Below are 19,105 nucleotides of genomic sequence, written 5' to 3'. Positions count from 1 at the left end.
GAAGTCACTCACCCATCCTTGGATGGTGACATGCAGAACGAGGACAGCAGCACACAGGGGGAGGGATCCGAAGCACCACAACAGGCAGGAAAAAGCAATGGGGTGGCCAGAGACACAAGGTGGGAAATTGCTCCCCAGAGCACCAACATGGGTGAAGTTGCCAAGCTTTAGGTGTTTTCAAGTCTGGCACTTTTTTAAGGACAGTCGTGTTAAGCCAAGAAAGGCCATTTGCAACATCTGCCATGCCAGCATCAGCAGAGCAGCACAACTACCAGCCTGACCACCATCAGCATGCTCAGGCACATAGAAACAAAGCACCCGTCTACAAGGGCCAAACGCCAGGTTCCAGAAAGTGTCTGCTGGTGACACCACTGCCTCTTCCCCTGTTCTATGTGCCCGCCAATCCATTGTCCATGATGTAGGCAAAGATGATTCCCACCCTGCACCTGTCGTTGCACACTTGCAAGCACCATCAGCAACCACATCCATGTCCTTGTTTTAGTGCAGTGTTCAGTCGTCTCTACCCCAGTACGTGGATCGCAAGTATAAATACGAAGCCACCCACAGGCCACAATACTAAATGGCCACATTTCAAGACTGCTTGCCCTGGAAATGTTGCCATTTAGGCTTGTGGAGATGGAAGCTTTCCGCAACCTCATGGTGGTGGCTGTCCTTCTGCACTCGGTCCCCAGCTGCCACTATTTCTTCCGGTGTGCTGTCCCAGCATTACACAAGCACGTGTCCCACAACATCAACCATGCCCTGGGAGGGTCTACTTAACCATGGATACCTGGACAAGTGCTTGTGGCCAGGGTTGCTACATTTCCCTGACAAACAGGGTGAACATTGTGGAAGCTGGGACCAAGTCGGACCCTGGGATGGAACACGTGCTACCGACACCGAGGATTGAGGGCCCTGATTCAATTAGGGTTGCTCTAATATTCTACAGCAGTTCCTGCATGTCCTCATCTCCCTCCCTCTATCAGTCACAAGCTGAAAGCAGTTTCTGTTGTGAATTCGCTTTCTGGCCTATTTCTGGTTACTAGTGAAGGTAGTGGAGCTGGTTGTATTGACAGAGGGGTCACGAGTTCTCTTTCCGGGCTCCCTCTGGTGGTTACTGGAGGTAATGGAGCTGATCTAATTAACAGAGGCCTGCCACCTGATAATGAGGAGGATGACTGGAGATCTGGAGTTTCTGACTGGATTTAAGACAGCCGACTCCCTCTGTCCATGCTGGTGATTTTTTCCTGCCTCCGGAGGTCTTAGTTTCCAGCTCAGTCCCTGCATGCTCAACTAAGTGCTCTTTTGCTATTGTTCACATTTGATCTGGTTTTGTCTATTTCAGTTTTGTGTGTTCAGCCAGCTCCGGCTGGGGCTGTGCTGAATTTCCATCTTTATGTTACTGCTTGTGCCAGTTTGTTTTTGTCCCTTATTAGATTGGCCTCTTTTTGCTCTGCTTTCAGAATATACCAGAGTGCTGATATAGTGGGCAAAGTCTAGTGACTTCAGTATTTTTCTATCAGACATGTTGGGCATTTTTTGAACCAGGGTTTTTTGCGTGATTGCAGACAGAGTCTTTCCTTTCCTGTCCTGTCTAGTTAGTGTGGGCCCCATCGTTTGCTCAGTCTATTTTCCTACCTTCGTTTCTGTTTTCATCTTGTCTCACCGACAATATATGTTTGGGGGCTACTTATTCCTTTGGGGTCTGCTCTGGGGCAGTTTAGCTTTCCCCTTTCTTGCTTTAGGCTTATTTAGTTCTCCGGCTGTGTTGAGGCGTCTAGGATCATCGTAGGTACGCTCCACGGCTACTGCTAGTTGTGTGGATAGGATCAGGGGTCTGCAATCCGCTTAGTTACCAACCTCTCTGGTTTTCTGTGGCTTAGCTTGGTCTTGCTTTCCTCCACGGTGACCCAATCATAACAAGCTTCACAATGGCCGTAACCTAGTGTCAACTCAGAAGCTTGATAACCTCATACATGTAACATGTCTGGTCCAAAGTGGACCCAGCTTCCCGACTCCGCTTTCCACTGGCCAATGTCCCCGGCCTCCTGCCTGCAGTCGTACCTGCAGGAGCTGAGGGCCGGACGGAGCGGAGCCTCAACATCGACGGAGAAGAGCGAACCTCTGCTGCAACCTGTAGTGGACCGCTGGACCCCCGACACTGTCCCTTGATGGGGACATGAGGCCTGGGGACGCCGGGCCCTCCAGAGAAAGTATCGATCTGCGCACAGGGGTGGCTGCAGACTCCTCTGCCCCCGAGACTTTTCCGCCATTTGGAGATGCTGTGGCAGTGGAGTTCTCTTCGGCCCGTGCCAGGTCCTGGTGCCCAAGTGAAGATGTGGTGCAGGATGCGCTCCGCGGAACTATCCTTTACCCCTTCTTCCCCTTTTAATGCATCTCCCAGGACGGAGATGGGCTCCTGGGTCTTGGGCAATAAGAACGCTCGGGGCCCAGGAACAATCATGACATCCCGTGGGCTCCACGGCTGTGGAGTTCCTTGCTGTTGGCAGAACATCGGCCATCAGGAGATGGCCCAGAGCACCACTGAATACGGACTACCGGGACTGCTGTGTGCTGTTGGGCAGCATGGGGATTGTTCCGCGTCCCCTCGGGGTAAAGTACCCAACTCTTGATACCGCGGGGATGTGTGGGAGTGCTTCCCACAAAGGAAGGGGGCGCACCACTGTTTAAAAAGTTGCTGATGGATGTTTGAACCGTTGTATAATGATGGTGATTGCTATAGATGTAGATATGATGGGGAATATGCAGAGATAGTTAAAAGATATGTTGAAGAAAATGTGAAATAGTGGGTAGTTTAAAATGTAGTATAATAGGATGGTAAATAATGTAGAATGTTGCAAGGAATAGGGTAAGTGTTGTACCCATCAAAAGTAGTGTATGTTGACACTATGAATAGTATGTATAGTGAGTTTAAGAATGTTATACAAAAAAGAATGTTCAACAGGTCCCGGTTACTAGGTAAAACAGAAAACGCCGACCATGACTAATTTAAACTGGAGGAACAATAAAGTGTGTGGAATTGAAACAGACAGCAGTCCATAGGTCGAGTCCTGAGAACAGCAAACACCCCAAAACGAAAGGAGGACGCTGACGATGACCTGGTAGGCTAGAGCCTTGGTCATTGCACTCCAAATTGCAAAATGTCACAGAACGGGAGAAAAGTGGGAAGTACGCACCCGTAGAGAAGTCTGGGTGGTCCTATCCCAACAGGAAGGAATTGTCATAGTGGCATATGCGCTGGCGGGTAGCCGTGGGCTGCTCGGAGCATGGTTGCTCCTGGTTTGGTTCAGCTCCCCGCGTGTCATGGGCTTTGCTCGACAACCGGTCCGACAAAAATAAGGTGGGGAAGCTTCAGAATGCAAAATGAAGGTGACGAGATTGTCAAGGATGACAATGGTCAAAGGAAGGGAGTATGTAGGGGAAGTGAACCGACCTATTGACCTGTCTGCAGCAGGAGGGTTAATGTACAATGTGCTGGACAAGGACTGCTGTATATGAAGGTGGGAGACAGCTAGACAGAGGAGAAGGATGTTGAAGTTCTGGGTCTTTTGCCACTAGGGGGATACCAAGGACAGCAGAAACAGAAGAAGGTGTAGTACTGTAGTTTGTCCACAAGATGGGAACAGGGAGCAGTGAGGACAGGGCTTAACAGCAGCTTAGGGCTACGAAACTGCAAAGTCATGGGGGCGCGGTTACAGGAGCTCTAGAGGGGGAATTCCCAGGGAGGGGAATAAATAGTTGCAGAGAGTTCCAGAACAGTCAGTCCAGGGAGAGGAGCTTAGAGGGAGAAGAGACGGAGGGAGGAGTCGGACAAGCTCCAGCAGTGACTGAGGAGGAAGACAGTCAGGGGGTGGCCCTGACAGGAGGAGCCGCAGAACAGAGACAGCCTGGGGTACCACAAACGGACGGACTCGGACAGGTGAAGCGCTGTGGTGGTAGGCCTAGGGCAGCCACAGTGAAAGAGCCGCGAGGGACATCAAACAGGAAAAGGAAGCAAGTGAAAGGTACCCGAGCCTGTGTGCGGAGTTTGTCGTGCATCAGCTGTGTGGTGCTGCGGTCGTCAAAGGGATGGCCAATAAAGAGGACCTGTTGGACGCACATCAGTCTCTGTCTCAGTCAGTTCACTGCGGAAAGAGAACCACCCCTCAGTCGGCTCACCTACCTACACAAATGCTCAACTTAGTGGTTCAGCGGTTTTTCAAAACCTACCCAGATCTGCTTGAGCTACTTGTGAGAGGACGTCAAGGGTGTGCCCATTTCCACCAGTCAGCTACAGCTGCCGCTACCCTGGAAGTTGCCGCTACCCTGGAAGTTGCCGCAGTGTTTCCAACTTCCAGCTTATTGATTTGTACACAATGTTACCACACATTGGAACTCAACATTACATATGTTGGCAAGGCTTTGTGAACAGCAGAGAGCAGTAGCTGAATACCAGCTACACCATACCTGTCCATATTCCAGTCAGCCTTGGCACATAAAAGTTTTTGAGTGGACATAGATGTCTGACATCTGTGTGGCTCTTCAAATCTTTGAGAAATCGACAGTGAACGGTGATAACGCCAGAATCAGCGTTAGCATCCCGCTTCTCTGTCTACTGAAACACTCGTTTTTCACAATTAAACAGGAAACTTTGCAGGTGGAGTAAGTTGAGATGGAGAAACTATACTGGGAGATGGTACACAGCCCAACCTCAACTCATCTTCTCAATGCAGATTGGGTGATAATGAGGAGGAGGAGGAGGAACAGGAGTTGGTTGCCTGCACTGCAGACGGTAGTATCCACGTCACCTTCATCCCATCTGTTCAGGGTTGATGGCCTGAAGACAAGGAGAGGGAGGATGAGAATGAGGAGGATGAGGAGGAGGATGATGATGACAAGGACAGTTGTCCACTTGGTGGGGATAAGGAAGTCTTGGCTTTTGGCATTCTGGCACACATGGCTGAGTTTATGTTCCGCTGCCTTTCACGTGACAGTTGCATTTTACGGATTTTGGCCAACAATAATTACTAGTTGGTCACCCTTCTAGTCCAAACTACAAAGAGAACTTTACATCTCTCCTTCCCATGGTGGAGAAGTCTAATAAATGTTGCAGTACCAGAAGGCCCTATTTGAAAAATTATTAAAAAAATTCTCATCTGACAAAGCTGGCTGCAGAAGTCACAGTTCCTTGGACAACCAAGGAGTGGAGACATTTGAAACACACTATGCATCAGAGGAGGGGGAATACTCTCAAAAGTCTGGGACAGTTTTCTCAGACTCTCCCTTTGCCAAGACCCTGATGCGCTGGGTACTCAAACAAGGAGGTAAAAGTTTTGGAAGATACTGAAGGAGTACCTTGCCGACCATACCAGCATGTTGGGTATCCAAGCTAGACACATGGCATGAACTGTCTCTCAACATCTTGGAGGTCCTGGCATGCCCTGCCACTAGTGTTTTGTCAGAGAGGGGTTTTAGTGCTGCTGGAGGTATTATAACCAATAGGCGCATCCGCCTGTCAGCTGAAAATGTTGACAGGCTGACTCATCAAAATGACCAAGGGCTAGATTGAACCAGACTTCTCTGCAACACCAGATGACAGCAGTGAAACATAAGCTCAAATCCAGTGTTTTTTTTCTGATCTATTCCCATGCTCCCCTTCCTACCTAAACATGGGTATATGCTTAAGGATTCTTAGTGTAGTCCTCCTCCAGCACCGTATCAACAGGGTGATCATGCTACCCTCATTATAAATTTTTTCAGGGTGTTTATGATGCCTGCATTAACAATTTTTAGAGGCCTACCTCGAACTTTCATTTATCTATATATGTATAGCACCAAGGGTAAATGTTTTTGTGCCCATGAATTTAGTGCATGGGCATTACCAGTCTAGGTTACTCACTCCTTAATAATGGGAAAAAATATTTTCTGAGGTCCTCCACAATGTCTCTTCAAAGGGGTATTGGAGTGCCTCATTTTAATTTTTGTTATCCCTTGCACTTAGTGCATACGCTTTACCAGTGTAGGAGACCCACTCCTAAGTAATGGGAAAAAATGCTTTTCTGAGGCTTCACCTTCTAGTTAAGGGTACATTTTTGGAATCCAAAAGAGCCAGTGGGTCCTATTAGTAATATAAGATCTAGTGCCTCGTCTGATGTCAGGTGGTCGTCACATAACAAGTTCTCACACTCAGGGCTGGTTTAGGCCAAGTGGGACCCTGGGCAAAGTTTTAAGTGGGGCCCCAAATGCCCACATATTGCACCATCACACAGAAACATTTTGGTTGTATTTGCATGCGCTGAGTTCAGGCTGTTAAAAGAGCATGATCGACAATATTGAAGAAGTTCAACGCTTGTTCCCGAGTTTCTTTACATTGGCTGAGGAAGAATGATGGGTACGGATAGTCCTCAATACGGTATAATGCAGGTCTCATTGTCCTTGATAGAGTACATTTCAGCCCCTCTCAGAATATACTGCATCCCCTCTCATAAAGGATAATGCAGCCCCCCTCATAGAGTATAATGCAGCCCCCTCACAGAGTATAATGCAGCCCCCCACACACAGAATAATGTAGGCCCCTCAGAGCAAAATATAGTGCCCTCATAGATTATAATGCAGCCCCCTCAGAGTGTAATGCAGCCCCCTCAGAGTATAATACAGCCCCCCATGCACAGCACAGTGCAGCCCCGCACTCACAGTATAATGCAGCCCCCCCACACAGTATAATGCAGCCTCACACACATACAGTATAGTGCAGTCGCCACACACAGTATAGTTCAGCCCCCCCACACAATACGATGCAGCCTCCCCACTCACTGTATAATGGAGCCCCCCACTCACAGCATAATGCAGCCCCCCTCATAGTATAATGCAGCCCCCACACACACAGTATAGTGCAGCCCTCCCCTGACAATATTGAAGTTGTTTGATGCATGTTCCCGAGTTTCTTTACACTGGCTGTGGAAGAATGGAGGGTACAGTTAGTCCTTGATACATAAAGCAGATCCCATGGTCCTTGATAGAGTATAATGCAGCCCTCCTCAGAGTATACTGCAGCCACCCTCAGTGTATACTGCAGCCCCCCTCATAGAGTATAATACAGCCTCCCTCTTAAAGTATAATGCATCCCCCTCATATAGTATAACATAGCCCCACACACAGTATAATGTAGCCCCTTCATAGAGTATAATGCAGCTCCCTCCTAGAGTATAGCGCAAACAAACACACAATATAATGTAGCCCCCTCATAGAGTATAATGTAGTCCCCTCATAGAGTATAATGCAGCCCCACACAATATACTGCAGCCCCCTCCACACACAATATAATGCAGCCACACACACACTATAGTGCAGCCTCCCACACAGTATAATGCAGTCCCCCCACACACAGTATAGTGCAGCCCCCTACACACAGTTTAATGCAGCCCCCCACTTACAGTATAATGCAGCCCTCACCCCCCACTGGCACAAGCAATACTTACCTCTACCCATTCCTCCGCTGCTCTGGCTTCTGCAGTGCGTCTCATTGGCTCCAGTGCTGCCACATCGTGGCGCATGATGAAGTGACATCATTGAACGCCGGCTGAGTCACAAGCAGAGAGGGAGTGATGGCAGAGGGAGCATCATCTGATGCTCCCTCCTCCATCACCACTTTCAACTGTATCGGCATCTATGAAGCCGATAAGTTGAATGCGCGATGCAAAAAACCCATGGCGGCTGGGGGCCCCTGGAGGAACGTGGGCTCTAGGCAGCTGTCTGGTCTGCCTGCCCCTGATGCTGGTCCTGCTCACAGAAGATCCTGGTTTCCTCCATGTTAGGCTGAGTAGATGCAAAATGCATCACTATATTCCCAACCCTTAATCAAGCAGGGTTGATTAAATAGCAGTCTTTAATGCTCCTACATAAGACTAATGCCTTTTTTTGGGGCTATGTTATAATAATACCACTCTTATCTGCACTTCATCAACGGTGAGATGTGGCTGTACTACAGCCACCTAGTTAGGGATTATTGCCTTATAAATTATAAGCCTTGCTGCTGCTTTTTTCCATGGACTCATTGAACATTTCATGTATTTTACGGTGCTCTGTACTTATTACTGTGATTATGGCATGTGTTAGCAATGCGCCCAATAATGTGAGGGAAAAACAAAAAAACCTTGAGGGCACTGCAAAGTATTTAAGGGGGACTGCTGACCACACACATGAGTGGAAAGGACATAAATAGAGAAAAAAAAAGGAAGTGTGTATAATGGACGCAATCAACCCCAAATTCAAAAGTATAACATGATGACTATTTTTATATAATAGTAAATTTTATTAGCATACAAAAAAGGACACACATGAGTGACAAGAATTAGATAAAAAACAATTTTAAAAGGCCAAAACAAATTAGCCAGATATGACACTCCAGAGAAAAAGGTTCTAGATTAGGAATCTAGTGCTCACCTCCTCCAATGTGCTGGGCAAAGGCACACAATGTAATAATGTACAAGGATGCAAATATATACATAGAGCAAGACCTATATAAACCCTGTAATAAACATATTAATGTAACATGACAAGGCATTAAATACATAGAGCAAAAAATTGCATCTCCTAGGGAGCAATCAGGTGGACTCCTTACAAGCTACCATAGAGATACAGACCAATATACTTGAGATAGAAAACAAGCAAAATAATATATGTCACCGTAAGTAGCCTGCAGTTTTTGATATTGGCTGTCAAGATATATTGAAATCCACAAAATATAATAGCACTGGTGGATTAATAAAGCCTCCAGGTATAACTAAATGGGTGTAAAGAAGGAGAATATGGAGCTTATTTAAAAATAAAAAATATGTATGAGCCACTAAAACAATGGAGCTTAAAATATCTCTATAATAAGAGACATGTAAGTATGTACAAAGTGCCTGTAAGTTACAGACCCATAAAGATAGTGAGTCCTAGAGAGGTCCTGGAACAGAGCCAAATACCTGCATGATGTAATGGGAGGAGGGGGGGAGAGACCCCACGCGTATCGCCACCTGCAGCGTGGCTTCCTCAGGGGAAATGGACGTGAAGCCCAGTCACCGATGGCGTCCCTCTTATATGCTACAGAATTAGTCTATATTACTTACATATGGAGAGCTAGTTCGGCGTTCAAGGAGCCGGCGTCCGGAAGTAGTAAATGCGCAGGCGCAGAAGAGGCGGCTTATCGAAACTGAAAGTAAAAAGCAACACCAATGGCGCAGGCGCAGTGTAAGCCACTACCTGGCGAACATGACCACGCAGGTGCAGAGAAAACAGGCGGCATAATATAGCCACCGAAAAAGAAAAGTATATGCGCAGGCGCCACAAAACCAATAGCGCAGGCACAGTATAAGCCAGTACAATCACGCAGGTGCAGTGAGAATAGCGGCATACAATATCCACCAATAAAGGAAAATGTATGCGCAAGCGCCCAAAACAATGTCATTGCGCAGGCGCAACTAAGATAAAGGCAGCCAAGGTCACAAACCATGAGCAGAAATAGATGTACAGGCGTTATATCAAAACGGCGCCTTTAAAGAAAGAATATCTAAATAAATAGCGCTTTGCAGTTAAGATGACACATATCCACAAACGCTCAATAATCTAAAGGTGCAGCAAAAAAACATATAATAACCAAAATCACAAATAATGAGCAGAGATATGTGCGCAGGCACAATGAATGAACAGCGACTCTTTAGAACCATAAAATATTGGTACTTTGCAGCTTGGAACAAAAGTGATGGTAGATAGAAAGATGAGCACAGAAAGCACCTCCAATAAAGATACCTAACACGTGACCAGTGCCAATAACCAACATTCGTAGATTTTTCCAAAGCATCTGAACACTGTCAAATGCTGAAGAAATCTAGGAGTGGTTTTATATACATATTTCTATGGCCACAAAGAAAAAGCTACAGAAAGCTCTAGGTTTATGAGCTCTTAGCAAGATATAATAGATCTATATGTCTATCATTAAACTGAGCAATTAATTCTGCCATAGCCATCCTTCAAAATATAAAATAAATCCCAAAGGAGTGGTCATACATGTGTATCTATAGCCAAACATGAGGGCACATGATGTATGCGAAGGGAACAAAAAATATGGACAATGAAGTAAAGCAAATCATATACATACACAGGTGTAAATTGTGAAACATCTAATAGACATTTAATATCACATAAAAACAGTTCTTCAAAAATAACTACACTCCCTCTCTTTGCCAAACAGATTGGAGAAAAGAGAGCAACAAAAGACACAAATTACAATGTCTATTTCTTATAGAAACCAGTGAATAACAATTCTTCATTAAGGCCGTCTGGTGCCAAACTATGTAGATTAAAGATCCATCTGGATTCTTTTCTTAATAGCACATCAGTGCGCCATCCACCCCTTATTGAGGTCTCAGCCTTGTCAACCACCATAATGCGAGTTTTCCCCAGAAGTCCGTTATGACAGAGTAAATAATGATTGGCCAAAGAGGTAATCGGTTTGCCAAGGCCCTGATCCCTTCGTGCACACGTGATGTTCGAGAAGTGATGTTGAATGCGTCGACGAAGTTCTTGGCTCATCTGGCCTACATACACTTTCGGGCAACTGCAAACCATAATGTAGACAACATTACGTGTGCGGCAGTTCAAATAAAAAGTAGTCCGGACACAACCTGGAAAAACTGAAAGATTCAAACTAGTGTTAGACACAACAAATGGACAAATTGTGCAACCCCCGCAGGGGTATGTACCAATTAATTTTATCCCCCTGCCCAGAGACTCAGTAGGGCATTTAAAGTGGCTAGCACATAAAGAGTCCTTTAAATTTTTTGCCCGTTTGGCAATGAGTCTAGGGCATTCACCAATGAACGGAGTCACTCTAGATTCACTTAGCAAAATCTTCCAATTCTTACAAAGAATATCGTGAACTTCTGTCCACCGATTATTGTAAGTAGTAATAATACTGGTACTTGGAAATTCTTTCCGCTGTCTTGGTTCGATTATTTCTTTACGTTCCTTGCGGTCAGATGCCTGGAAGGCTTGGGTGATAATTCGCCTGGGATAGCCCCTTTCCTTGAAGCGAGTAGAGAGTGATCTGGCTTCTGTTAGGAACTGATTCTGTTCACTACAGTTCCTCTTGACTCTATAAAACTGTCCTTTAGGTATACCATTAAGGACATGTGGCCGGTGAAAACTGCTGTAATGAAGCAGGCTGTTTGAAGCTGTAGCCTTCCGGAAAAGAGAGGTGCAAACCCGCTCTCCATTTTTAGTAATTCTCAGGTCCAAAAAATCCACAGAAACACTGGAAATGCTAGAGGTAAGAGAAATGTTCCAAGAATTAGAATTCAGAACTGAGATAAAACTTTCACACTCAGCCAATGATCCTGACCAGAAAAACAAAACGTCATCGATATACCGGTACCATTTGATGACATGTGCCCAAAAGAAAGGAGGATGATGTACATATGTGTCCTCCCACCAACCTAAAAACAGGTTGGCGTAGGAGGGTGCACACCTAGCACCCATGGCGGTACCGGATATCTGCTTAATTGAGCAAACGATCAAAAACAAACTAATTGTTTTCGGGCACAAACCTTAATAAGTCCAGAATAAAGGAGTCATGTAAATGATCTCCTGATGGTCGCAAATCCAAATAGTAAGAGACAGCTTGGAGGCCCAATGAGTGTTCTATGCAAGTATAAAGGGATTCGACATCCATCGTAATCATCAGAACATTTCTGTTCAACATGAGTCCATCCAGTTAATTAATAAGATAAGAGGAGTCTCTAATGTAAGAACCTAGAGAGGGAACAAAGGGTTGTAAATAAAAATCCAAGTAAGTACATGCGTGCTCAAAAAGACTTCCAATTCCCGAGACTATTGAATGCCCCGGTGGTTCCTGTATTGACTTATGAACTTTTGGGAGCATATAAAATGTATGCACTATTTGATGTTTCATGGTTAAAAAATCATGCTCTTTTTTATTTATAGTGCCCAAATCAAAAGCTCTTTTCAACAGTCTGTCAATCTTGATTTTAAATGTCTCCGTGGGATCAGATGGTAAAACCCTATAGTACTTAGCAGTATGCAATTGCCTGCAGGCCTCCTTCAGGTACATCTCCACTGGCCACAGGACAATGTTTCCCCCCTTGTTTGCCTCTTTTATAAGGAAAGATTTATTGTTCTGTAAATTCCTTAAGGCCTGTTTTTCCTCCCGACTCAAGTTAGTACCCTTGTTGTTGTCAACTGGAAGATTTTGCATGTCTCGGCAGGTGGCATTAAAAAATATTTCTACCGCCGGGAACAAGGAAAATGAGGGTGTGGCCTGAGAAGGCAGCCTTTGGGAGAACATAGTTCTTTTACCTTGACCATTCTGATTTTCAGTCAACAATTCAAGGAGATCACAAAACGTTTGTCGATCTTCCTCTGGAAGGGTGTCAATAATGGATGGTTGATGGCACATCAACTTGAAGGTGACCTGTCTACAAAAAAGATATATATCTTTGATTAATTCAAATTTGTCAAGTGTTTTGGTAGGTGAAAATGAAAGTTCCCTCGATAAGAGATTAGTTTCATATTGAGTCAAAGAATAGCTAGACAGATTAATTACTTGAAGTTTACCTGCAATCAGATCACTCCCTAGCACCACCGATTCTGTCTAGTCTCCCTCCTGTAGGTCGGAGATAATGTCAGGGAATGGCAGCATTAACGGACTGCGTTACATCGCTTTATGCCGCGGTGTAACGCAGTCCGTCTAACGGACTGCCATAACGCAGCCCTACCACTTCTGAACCCTCAAGTGCTTTGTTTCCTTTTATTTCAGGGTGCTTCTAGAAGTATGTTTGGGGTCATTGTCCTGCTGGAAGACCCATAACCTCGGATGCAAACACAGCTTTCTGACCCCGGGCACTACATTGCAACCCAAAATCCTTTGGGAGTCTTCTCATTTCGAGATGCCTTGCACACATTCAAGCAAAATAAACTCAAAAATATCTTTGAAAATCCACCATATTTGACTGTAACTACTGTGTTTTTTTATTTGTAGGCCTCATTCCATTTACAGTAAACATTAGCTTTAATGTGCTTTACCAAAAATCTCTAAAAATAGTGGGTTCAAGCCTGCTGGCCCTCTACAGTATACATTTGAAGGCTGTCTTCTGGCCCTCCAAGCTTCAAACTTTACAATATTAGTATGAAAAACAAAATGTTCCCACCTTAGATGGATAAATTATATTACAGTAGCAATAAATGGCTAAGCATAGCCGTCTGCTGGCCCTCAAACAATGCTTAGTAAGAGCTGGTTGCAGGCCCGCTAAAACTAGAGTGAGGGCTACCTGATGGTTCTCTGACAATAATGAAGCACACCTGCTGGCCCTCCAACAATAGTAAAAGCCACCTGTTGGCCATCTGCAAATAGTGATGGCAGCCTAATGGCCCTGAAAAAAAAATTGTGACTTTCATAGTCCCTTCTTCATAAATAAAACAGAAAGTGTCTGATCATGTCACACATACCACATGGCCAGATAAGGTATTAAAATGATAAAATTACATTTCCTGTAGAATTTTTTTCAGCATTGAAAGCAATGCAAGCACGCAGCAAAAACACTACGCGTGAACATAGAACATGGTGTGAAGGAGCATTTTTTTCTATTGTTTATTTTGCCTAATAAACAAGTCATTATCCTGGAAATAATGTTTCTTCATATTTCTTCCAGTCAAATCCATTTTAACTGTCGTTCTGTATGTTTTATTGTCAGTCTGTAAAAGTGGAGTAATACTCTGACAACATTGTTCCCAACAGTGACCTGAGATTCAGAGATGTGTCCACGGGTCTTCCCTAAAGTGTTTCCATGCCATTTCAGTGCTGTTTCCATCATTTTCAGCAATTTTTAGACCCCTTCCAGACCTCTGAAGGGGGGGAGGAGGGTACACCGGCAAAATGCTCTAGATTCCCAATGACTTCCATTATACTCATTACAAGGGTCAGGCAATGGAACATTACGATTTGCGAAACTCGAGTTGCATGCACCTGGGCATTTTAATGCTTGCTCATCATTAATCATTTATTTTAGTTTTGTTAGCCATTAAAAGGTATCTGAACTATAAGATTATTATTTTGTTTTTCCCACTGACAGCAATGTTTTTTCAACTGGCTATCACTAACACAGTACAAAATTTTCTTTTTATGTCCCACTTGGTACCATGAAAATCATCGGCGCCTATGAACAAAAGAATGTCTGGTCGCAGGGGCTGCAAAGAAAGTCAGGGTAAACTAGTTGAATTCAACTGGGTAGACCCAGTTGAATGTCCTGGTGATAGACTGGCAGAGGGAGAGGGGTAGGGTGGGCTTGTAGGCAGGTCTTTCCTTGGTTTCTCTGGCTTAGAACAGGAAGATAAGACTCTGCCTACATTCCCGCCTTGAAGAACAGGTATATCATTAAATGAAAACTTCTAACACTGATTACACAAGAACCACAAGACAGATTTCTTTACCCCACGTATCATTTTAATCAGTTTAATACTGCCAACCTGACAATGCTTGAAGTTTACTTATCTAAATCCTGCTGACAGGTTTGCTTTAAGTATGTTGACATTCCCTACATACAGTATGAGCTCACACAGACCTTCTATGTACAGCATAAGCCCCCACATAGCCCTTACATACAGTATGAGCCCCTACATAGCCTAACAACCAAGAAAAAATGGACACCTAAAATATAACTTTTAATTATGAAAAGCTAAAAAATGTCCATGTTTCAAATTCACATATACGTAAGTAAAAACAATAGAAAGTACAGTAAGGGTCTTAATCAGGGAAAGTCAATTTATATTTATATGTAGACTCATGAGCTCTAAAAATATTCCCTATGCTGTTGTCTGCCTGACAGTGGAGGTTGGCACCCTTAGTTTCTATGGTATCGTGCTCCCACTCATCAGCGGCTCACCCGGTTGACCCTATTGTGTCCCTACTAGAAAGTGTGAATTAGACCAGTCGTCCCAAATCCCACCCTAATGCCCATAGGATACAAGTTAGCAGAAAGGGTTTGTGAGTGATCAGACTAAGGCTATGGTGAACTGGTTATTGTCTTATCACCAATAACAATGTGTATATAGCTAGCTGAGATGTTAAATCCCAAAAAATAGACCAAAATTATAGAGGACACACCTCAAACTATATTAGACTCAAAAAAAAAAGTAAGTGTGAAACCAAAATATAAGTAAAACAAATCTTTATTGACTACATAGTAAAAAGATATAGTAAAATTACATTTACATATAGGGACTAAAAATGAACAGAATGAGCTCCAAGAGGTCTACACAAATAAAGGTTTTATATTTATATGCAGTTACATATGCTTAGGTAGAAAGTATAAAATCACCATATCACAAGAGGATTCCAACACGTGATAAAATGCATGATATAAATTAACTCCAAGTGGGAACCAAGTAGATCATGTGTGGTATAACAGTAGCAACCAAGTGACTGCAAACCTAGCAAAAAAATTCTAAGTGAATGGTAATCAACAGAATATAAGGTGCAATAGTGCACAAGTAGTTAACAATGAAAGTCAGCAGGGTATAAAGTGCAATAGTGCAAGGATAAGAAAGCAGGCTATGGTTAATATAGAGGTGCAAGTACCCAGTATGCTATTAAGTAGCTATATGACCATAATGCTGCACATAAATCTGAGCTGACCATCAATAGAAAGGCATATTTACCATGTAGACCAGTAGGCAGAGGGCCCCGACGCGTGTTTCGCTAGTAGCTTCTTCCAGGGGGATGTGTGTCATCCCCCTGGAAGAAGCTACTAGCGAAACGTGCGTTGGGGCCCTCTTCCTGCTGGTCTACACGGTAAATATGCCTTTTTATTGATGGTCAGCTCAGATTTATGTGCAGCATTATGGTCATATAGCTACTTAATAGCATACTGGGTACTTGCACCTCTATATTAACCATAGCCTGCCTTCTTATCCTTGCACTATTGCACTTTATACCCTGCTGACTTTCATTGCTAACTACTTGTGCACTATTGCACCTTATATTCTGTTGATTACCATTCACTTAGAATTTTTTTGCTAGGTTTGCTGTCACTTGGTTGTTACTGTTATACCACACATGATCTACTTGGTTCCCACTTGGAGTTAATTTATATCATGCATTTTATCAAGTGTTGGAATCCTCTTGTGATGTGGTGATTTTATACTTTCTACCTAAGCATATGTAACTGCATATAAATATAAAATCTTTTTTTGTGTAGACCTCTTGGAGCTCATTCTGTTCATTTTTAGTCCCTATATGTAAATGTAATTTTACTATATCTTTTTACTATGTAGTCAATAAAGATTTGTTTTATTTATATTTTGGTTTCATACTTCCTTTTTTTTTGGAGTCTAGCTGAGAAGTTGTAGCGGAGACAAGAGTCACCTACGTCTGCCTATCCTTGGTTGATAGAGTAGTAAGTTACATATAGTGTACCCAACCAAGGAATGTCCTATGTGCAGAGAAACAGGTGACAATATTATCACATTAAATAAAGTGGAAATAAAATCCTAACAAAAAGGACACATATTTCCAGAATAAATGCCAGACATCACAATTAGCAATATACCAACGTGTAAGGTGAGCATACCTTATCTGAATGTGGCCCTTCGATCCCCTGATGAAGCCCTAAGAATTTTTTTTGGGGGGTGGAATGTGTCGAGTATTGATTCAGGGCACTGCTACATGTGACCTCATTATGCATTTTGCCTGAATAGGATTCAGTATGGGAATAGGAACTCCTGCCATTTAGCTGGTGAGCTCCATCAAATGAATAAGATTAGTATATGACTACGTACCCTGGTCTCTTTATCAAAAGTTTCTAACATATTTAGCGGTATATTTCTTATTGTTATGTCTGGCATTTATCCTGGAAATAAGTGTTCTTTTTGCTAGGATTTTATTCCCGCTTTATTTAATGTGATGCAATGTAATCTGTTCCTCTGCACATAGGACATTCCTGGTTGGATACACTATATATAACTTACTAGTCTATCAAGCAAGGATAGGAGGACATAGGTGACTCTTGGCTCCGCTACAACATCTCAGCTAGCTATATACACATTGATTTTGGTGATGAGACAATAACCAGTTCTCCATGGCCTTGGTCTGATTACTCACAAACCCTTTCTGCTAACCTGTATCCTATTGGGCATCAGGGTGGGTTTTGGGATGACTTTTCTAATTCACAAGTTATAGAAGGGACACAATAGGGTTAACAGGGTGAGCGGCCGACGAGTGAGGGTGCCAAACCGTAGAAACTACGGGTGCCAACCTCTACTGTCAAGCAGGACACAGCATAGGGAATATTTTTAGGGCTCATTAGTCTACATTATTATGCATTTTCAAAAGAAAAGATCATATAGTGTGTTAAAATATTCACGTGTTTGTCCTTCGTGTCAAGCACTCGACCACCAGACCACTGTTCCTCCCCAACAATTTGGGGACATATTTGCCAATTTGCTTTCAGTTAGGGAGGTGCACAGTTTGCAGATGGGTCCTCACTTGCCCTAAAGGTCTATGAGCCCCTAATTGAACTTGATGAACAGATATCTTTTTTGCAACTGATGTAATTTTTTAATTCCCATTTTCTCTTTAGGAGGAGTCGATGGAAGACACCCAAAAAAAAAAAATTTTTCGATAACCCCTGGACAATGGGCAAAATCCATGTATACCAATGATGTAGCAGTGTTATTCATGTTACCTTCTTGTAACGCACAGAAAATAGAAAATTGGAACCCAAATTTATTATGTGAAGCACATATGAAATGCTCTTCAGAATAAAACTCAAACAATAATTTAAGAAAAAAAACAATATGGAAGAAGAAATGAACCAAACATCTTGCTTCATAGACCCTAGTGTTGCATATCCCATTCTGATTACATTGTATATAGTAATTTTTATTGGAGGAATAACAGGAACAAGTCTAATGATCTTCTTGATAACTGGCACAAACAGACTGTCTGTGACAACTACATCAGTCATCAACCTGTTGGTGGTCCATGGTATTTTTCTTATTTCTGTACCTTTTCGCATTGCATACTATGTCCAGAAGAGGTGGAGCTATGGACTTTTTTTCTGCAGAATTGTAAGCGCTATCACACACATCCATATTTATGTTTCTTTTATATTTTACGTCATCATGCTCTCCGTGAGATACATCAGCTTCTTTAAGAAAAAAGATAAAATTGAGTTTTACAGGACCCTCCACTCATTAGGAGTCAGTGGAGCAACGTGGATGTTTATATCCATTATAATCCTCCCCTTGGTTTTCACACAATATGGTAAATCTGCTAACTTCAATGAAACAGAGTGCTTCCAATTTCATGATGCATTTGAGAGCCAAGCTGTGATTATACTGAACTATATCTCCTCGGCCATCATATTCACAGTGATTTCTTGTCTTTTGGCTGTACAGATGTTTATAATTGTTAAAGTCGTAAAACAAGTCAAGAGACCTATTCTCGCTCATCAGGAAACCTGGGTCCAACTTAAAAGTCTCTTCTTTGTTTTGGTCATGATAACGTGTTACTTTCCGTTCCATATGTTAAAGATCTACTATGTGCACCATGCAAATGAATGCTTCTATGTGAATGAAATATGTTTGAGCATAACTGCACTCAGTTCTTTAGATTTTCTTTCCTTTGCAGTAAAAACGTATTACCAAAAGGTTTTTCAGTTTATACCATTTTGGACATGATGAAATTATGCAAGAAGAGTACTACGTGAATTTCTGGTAGCCACTGCTGTTTTACGTCCTTCTCCAGTTCTAGTACTTCAGCTTTTCATGTGGCTGCACAAAACTAGAGCTAAGCTTAAAGAGGACCATCTGACTGCATATTTTACAAGCCCACTTGTTAGCCACAGCCATTGCATCGACAGATGGGGGATTTAATGAAATGGGAAATCAGCCTCTTTATGCACAATTTTGTCAAACACAAGATCAGAAGCAAAGCGGGCAGGATTTAGACCTAGAGTGTCCACCAAGGATGGAAGCACCTGGTACAACTGAACTCTGCAGTTGCTTATATCCCTTACAGAATGCAAAGGAACATTTTGCTGTCAGCTAT

The 19,105-nt window shown here is 43.2% G+C and overlaps 1 protein-coding gene across 1 annotated transcript; it reads left to right on the top strand.

Moving 5' to 3' along the window:
* The first annotated feature begins 17,850 nt into the window (after positions 1-17,850).
* Positions 17,851-18,735, top strand: LOC141052550 (probable G-protein coupled receptor 141). The gene has a single exon (XM_073549806.1). The coding sequence runs from the start codon at positions 17,851-17,853 to the stop codon at positions 18,733-18,735; it is 885 nt and encodes a 294-aa protein (XP_073405907.1).
* Positions 18,736-19,105: the final 370 nt, after the last annotated feature.

The sequence above is a fragment of the Dendrobates tinctorius genome, unplaced genomic scaffold, assembly GCF_039654945.1.
Source record: "Dendrobates tinctorius isolate UK_male_01 unplaced genomic scaffold, ASM3965494v1 ptg000162l, whole genome shotgun sequence".
NCBI lineage: Eukaryota > Metazoa > Chordata > Amphibia > Anura > Dendrobatidae > Dendrobates > Dendrobates tinctorius.
This window is presented reverse-complemented; position numbering and strand designations above follow the sequence as displayed.

Excerpts from the sequence above, each read along its gene's own strand:
- LOC141052550 (XM_073549806.1), top strand. The coding sequence starts at position 17,851 with ATGGAAGAAGAAATGAACCAAACATCTTGCTTCATAGACCCTAGTGTT.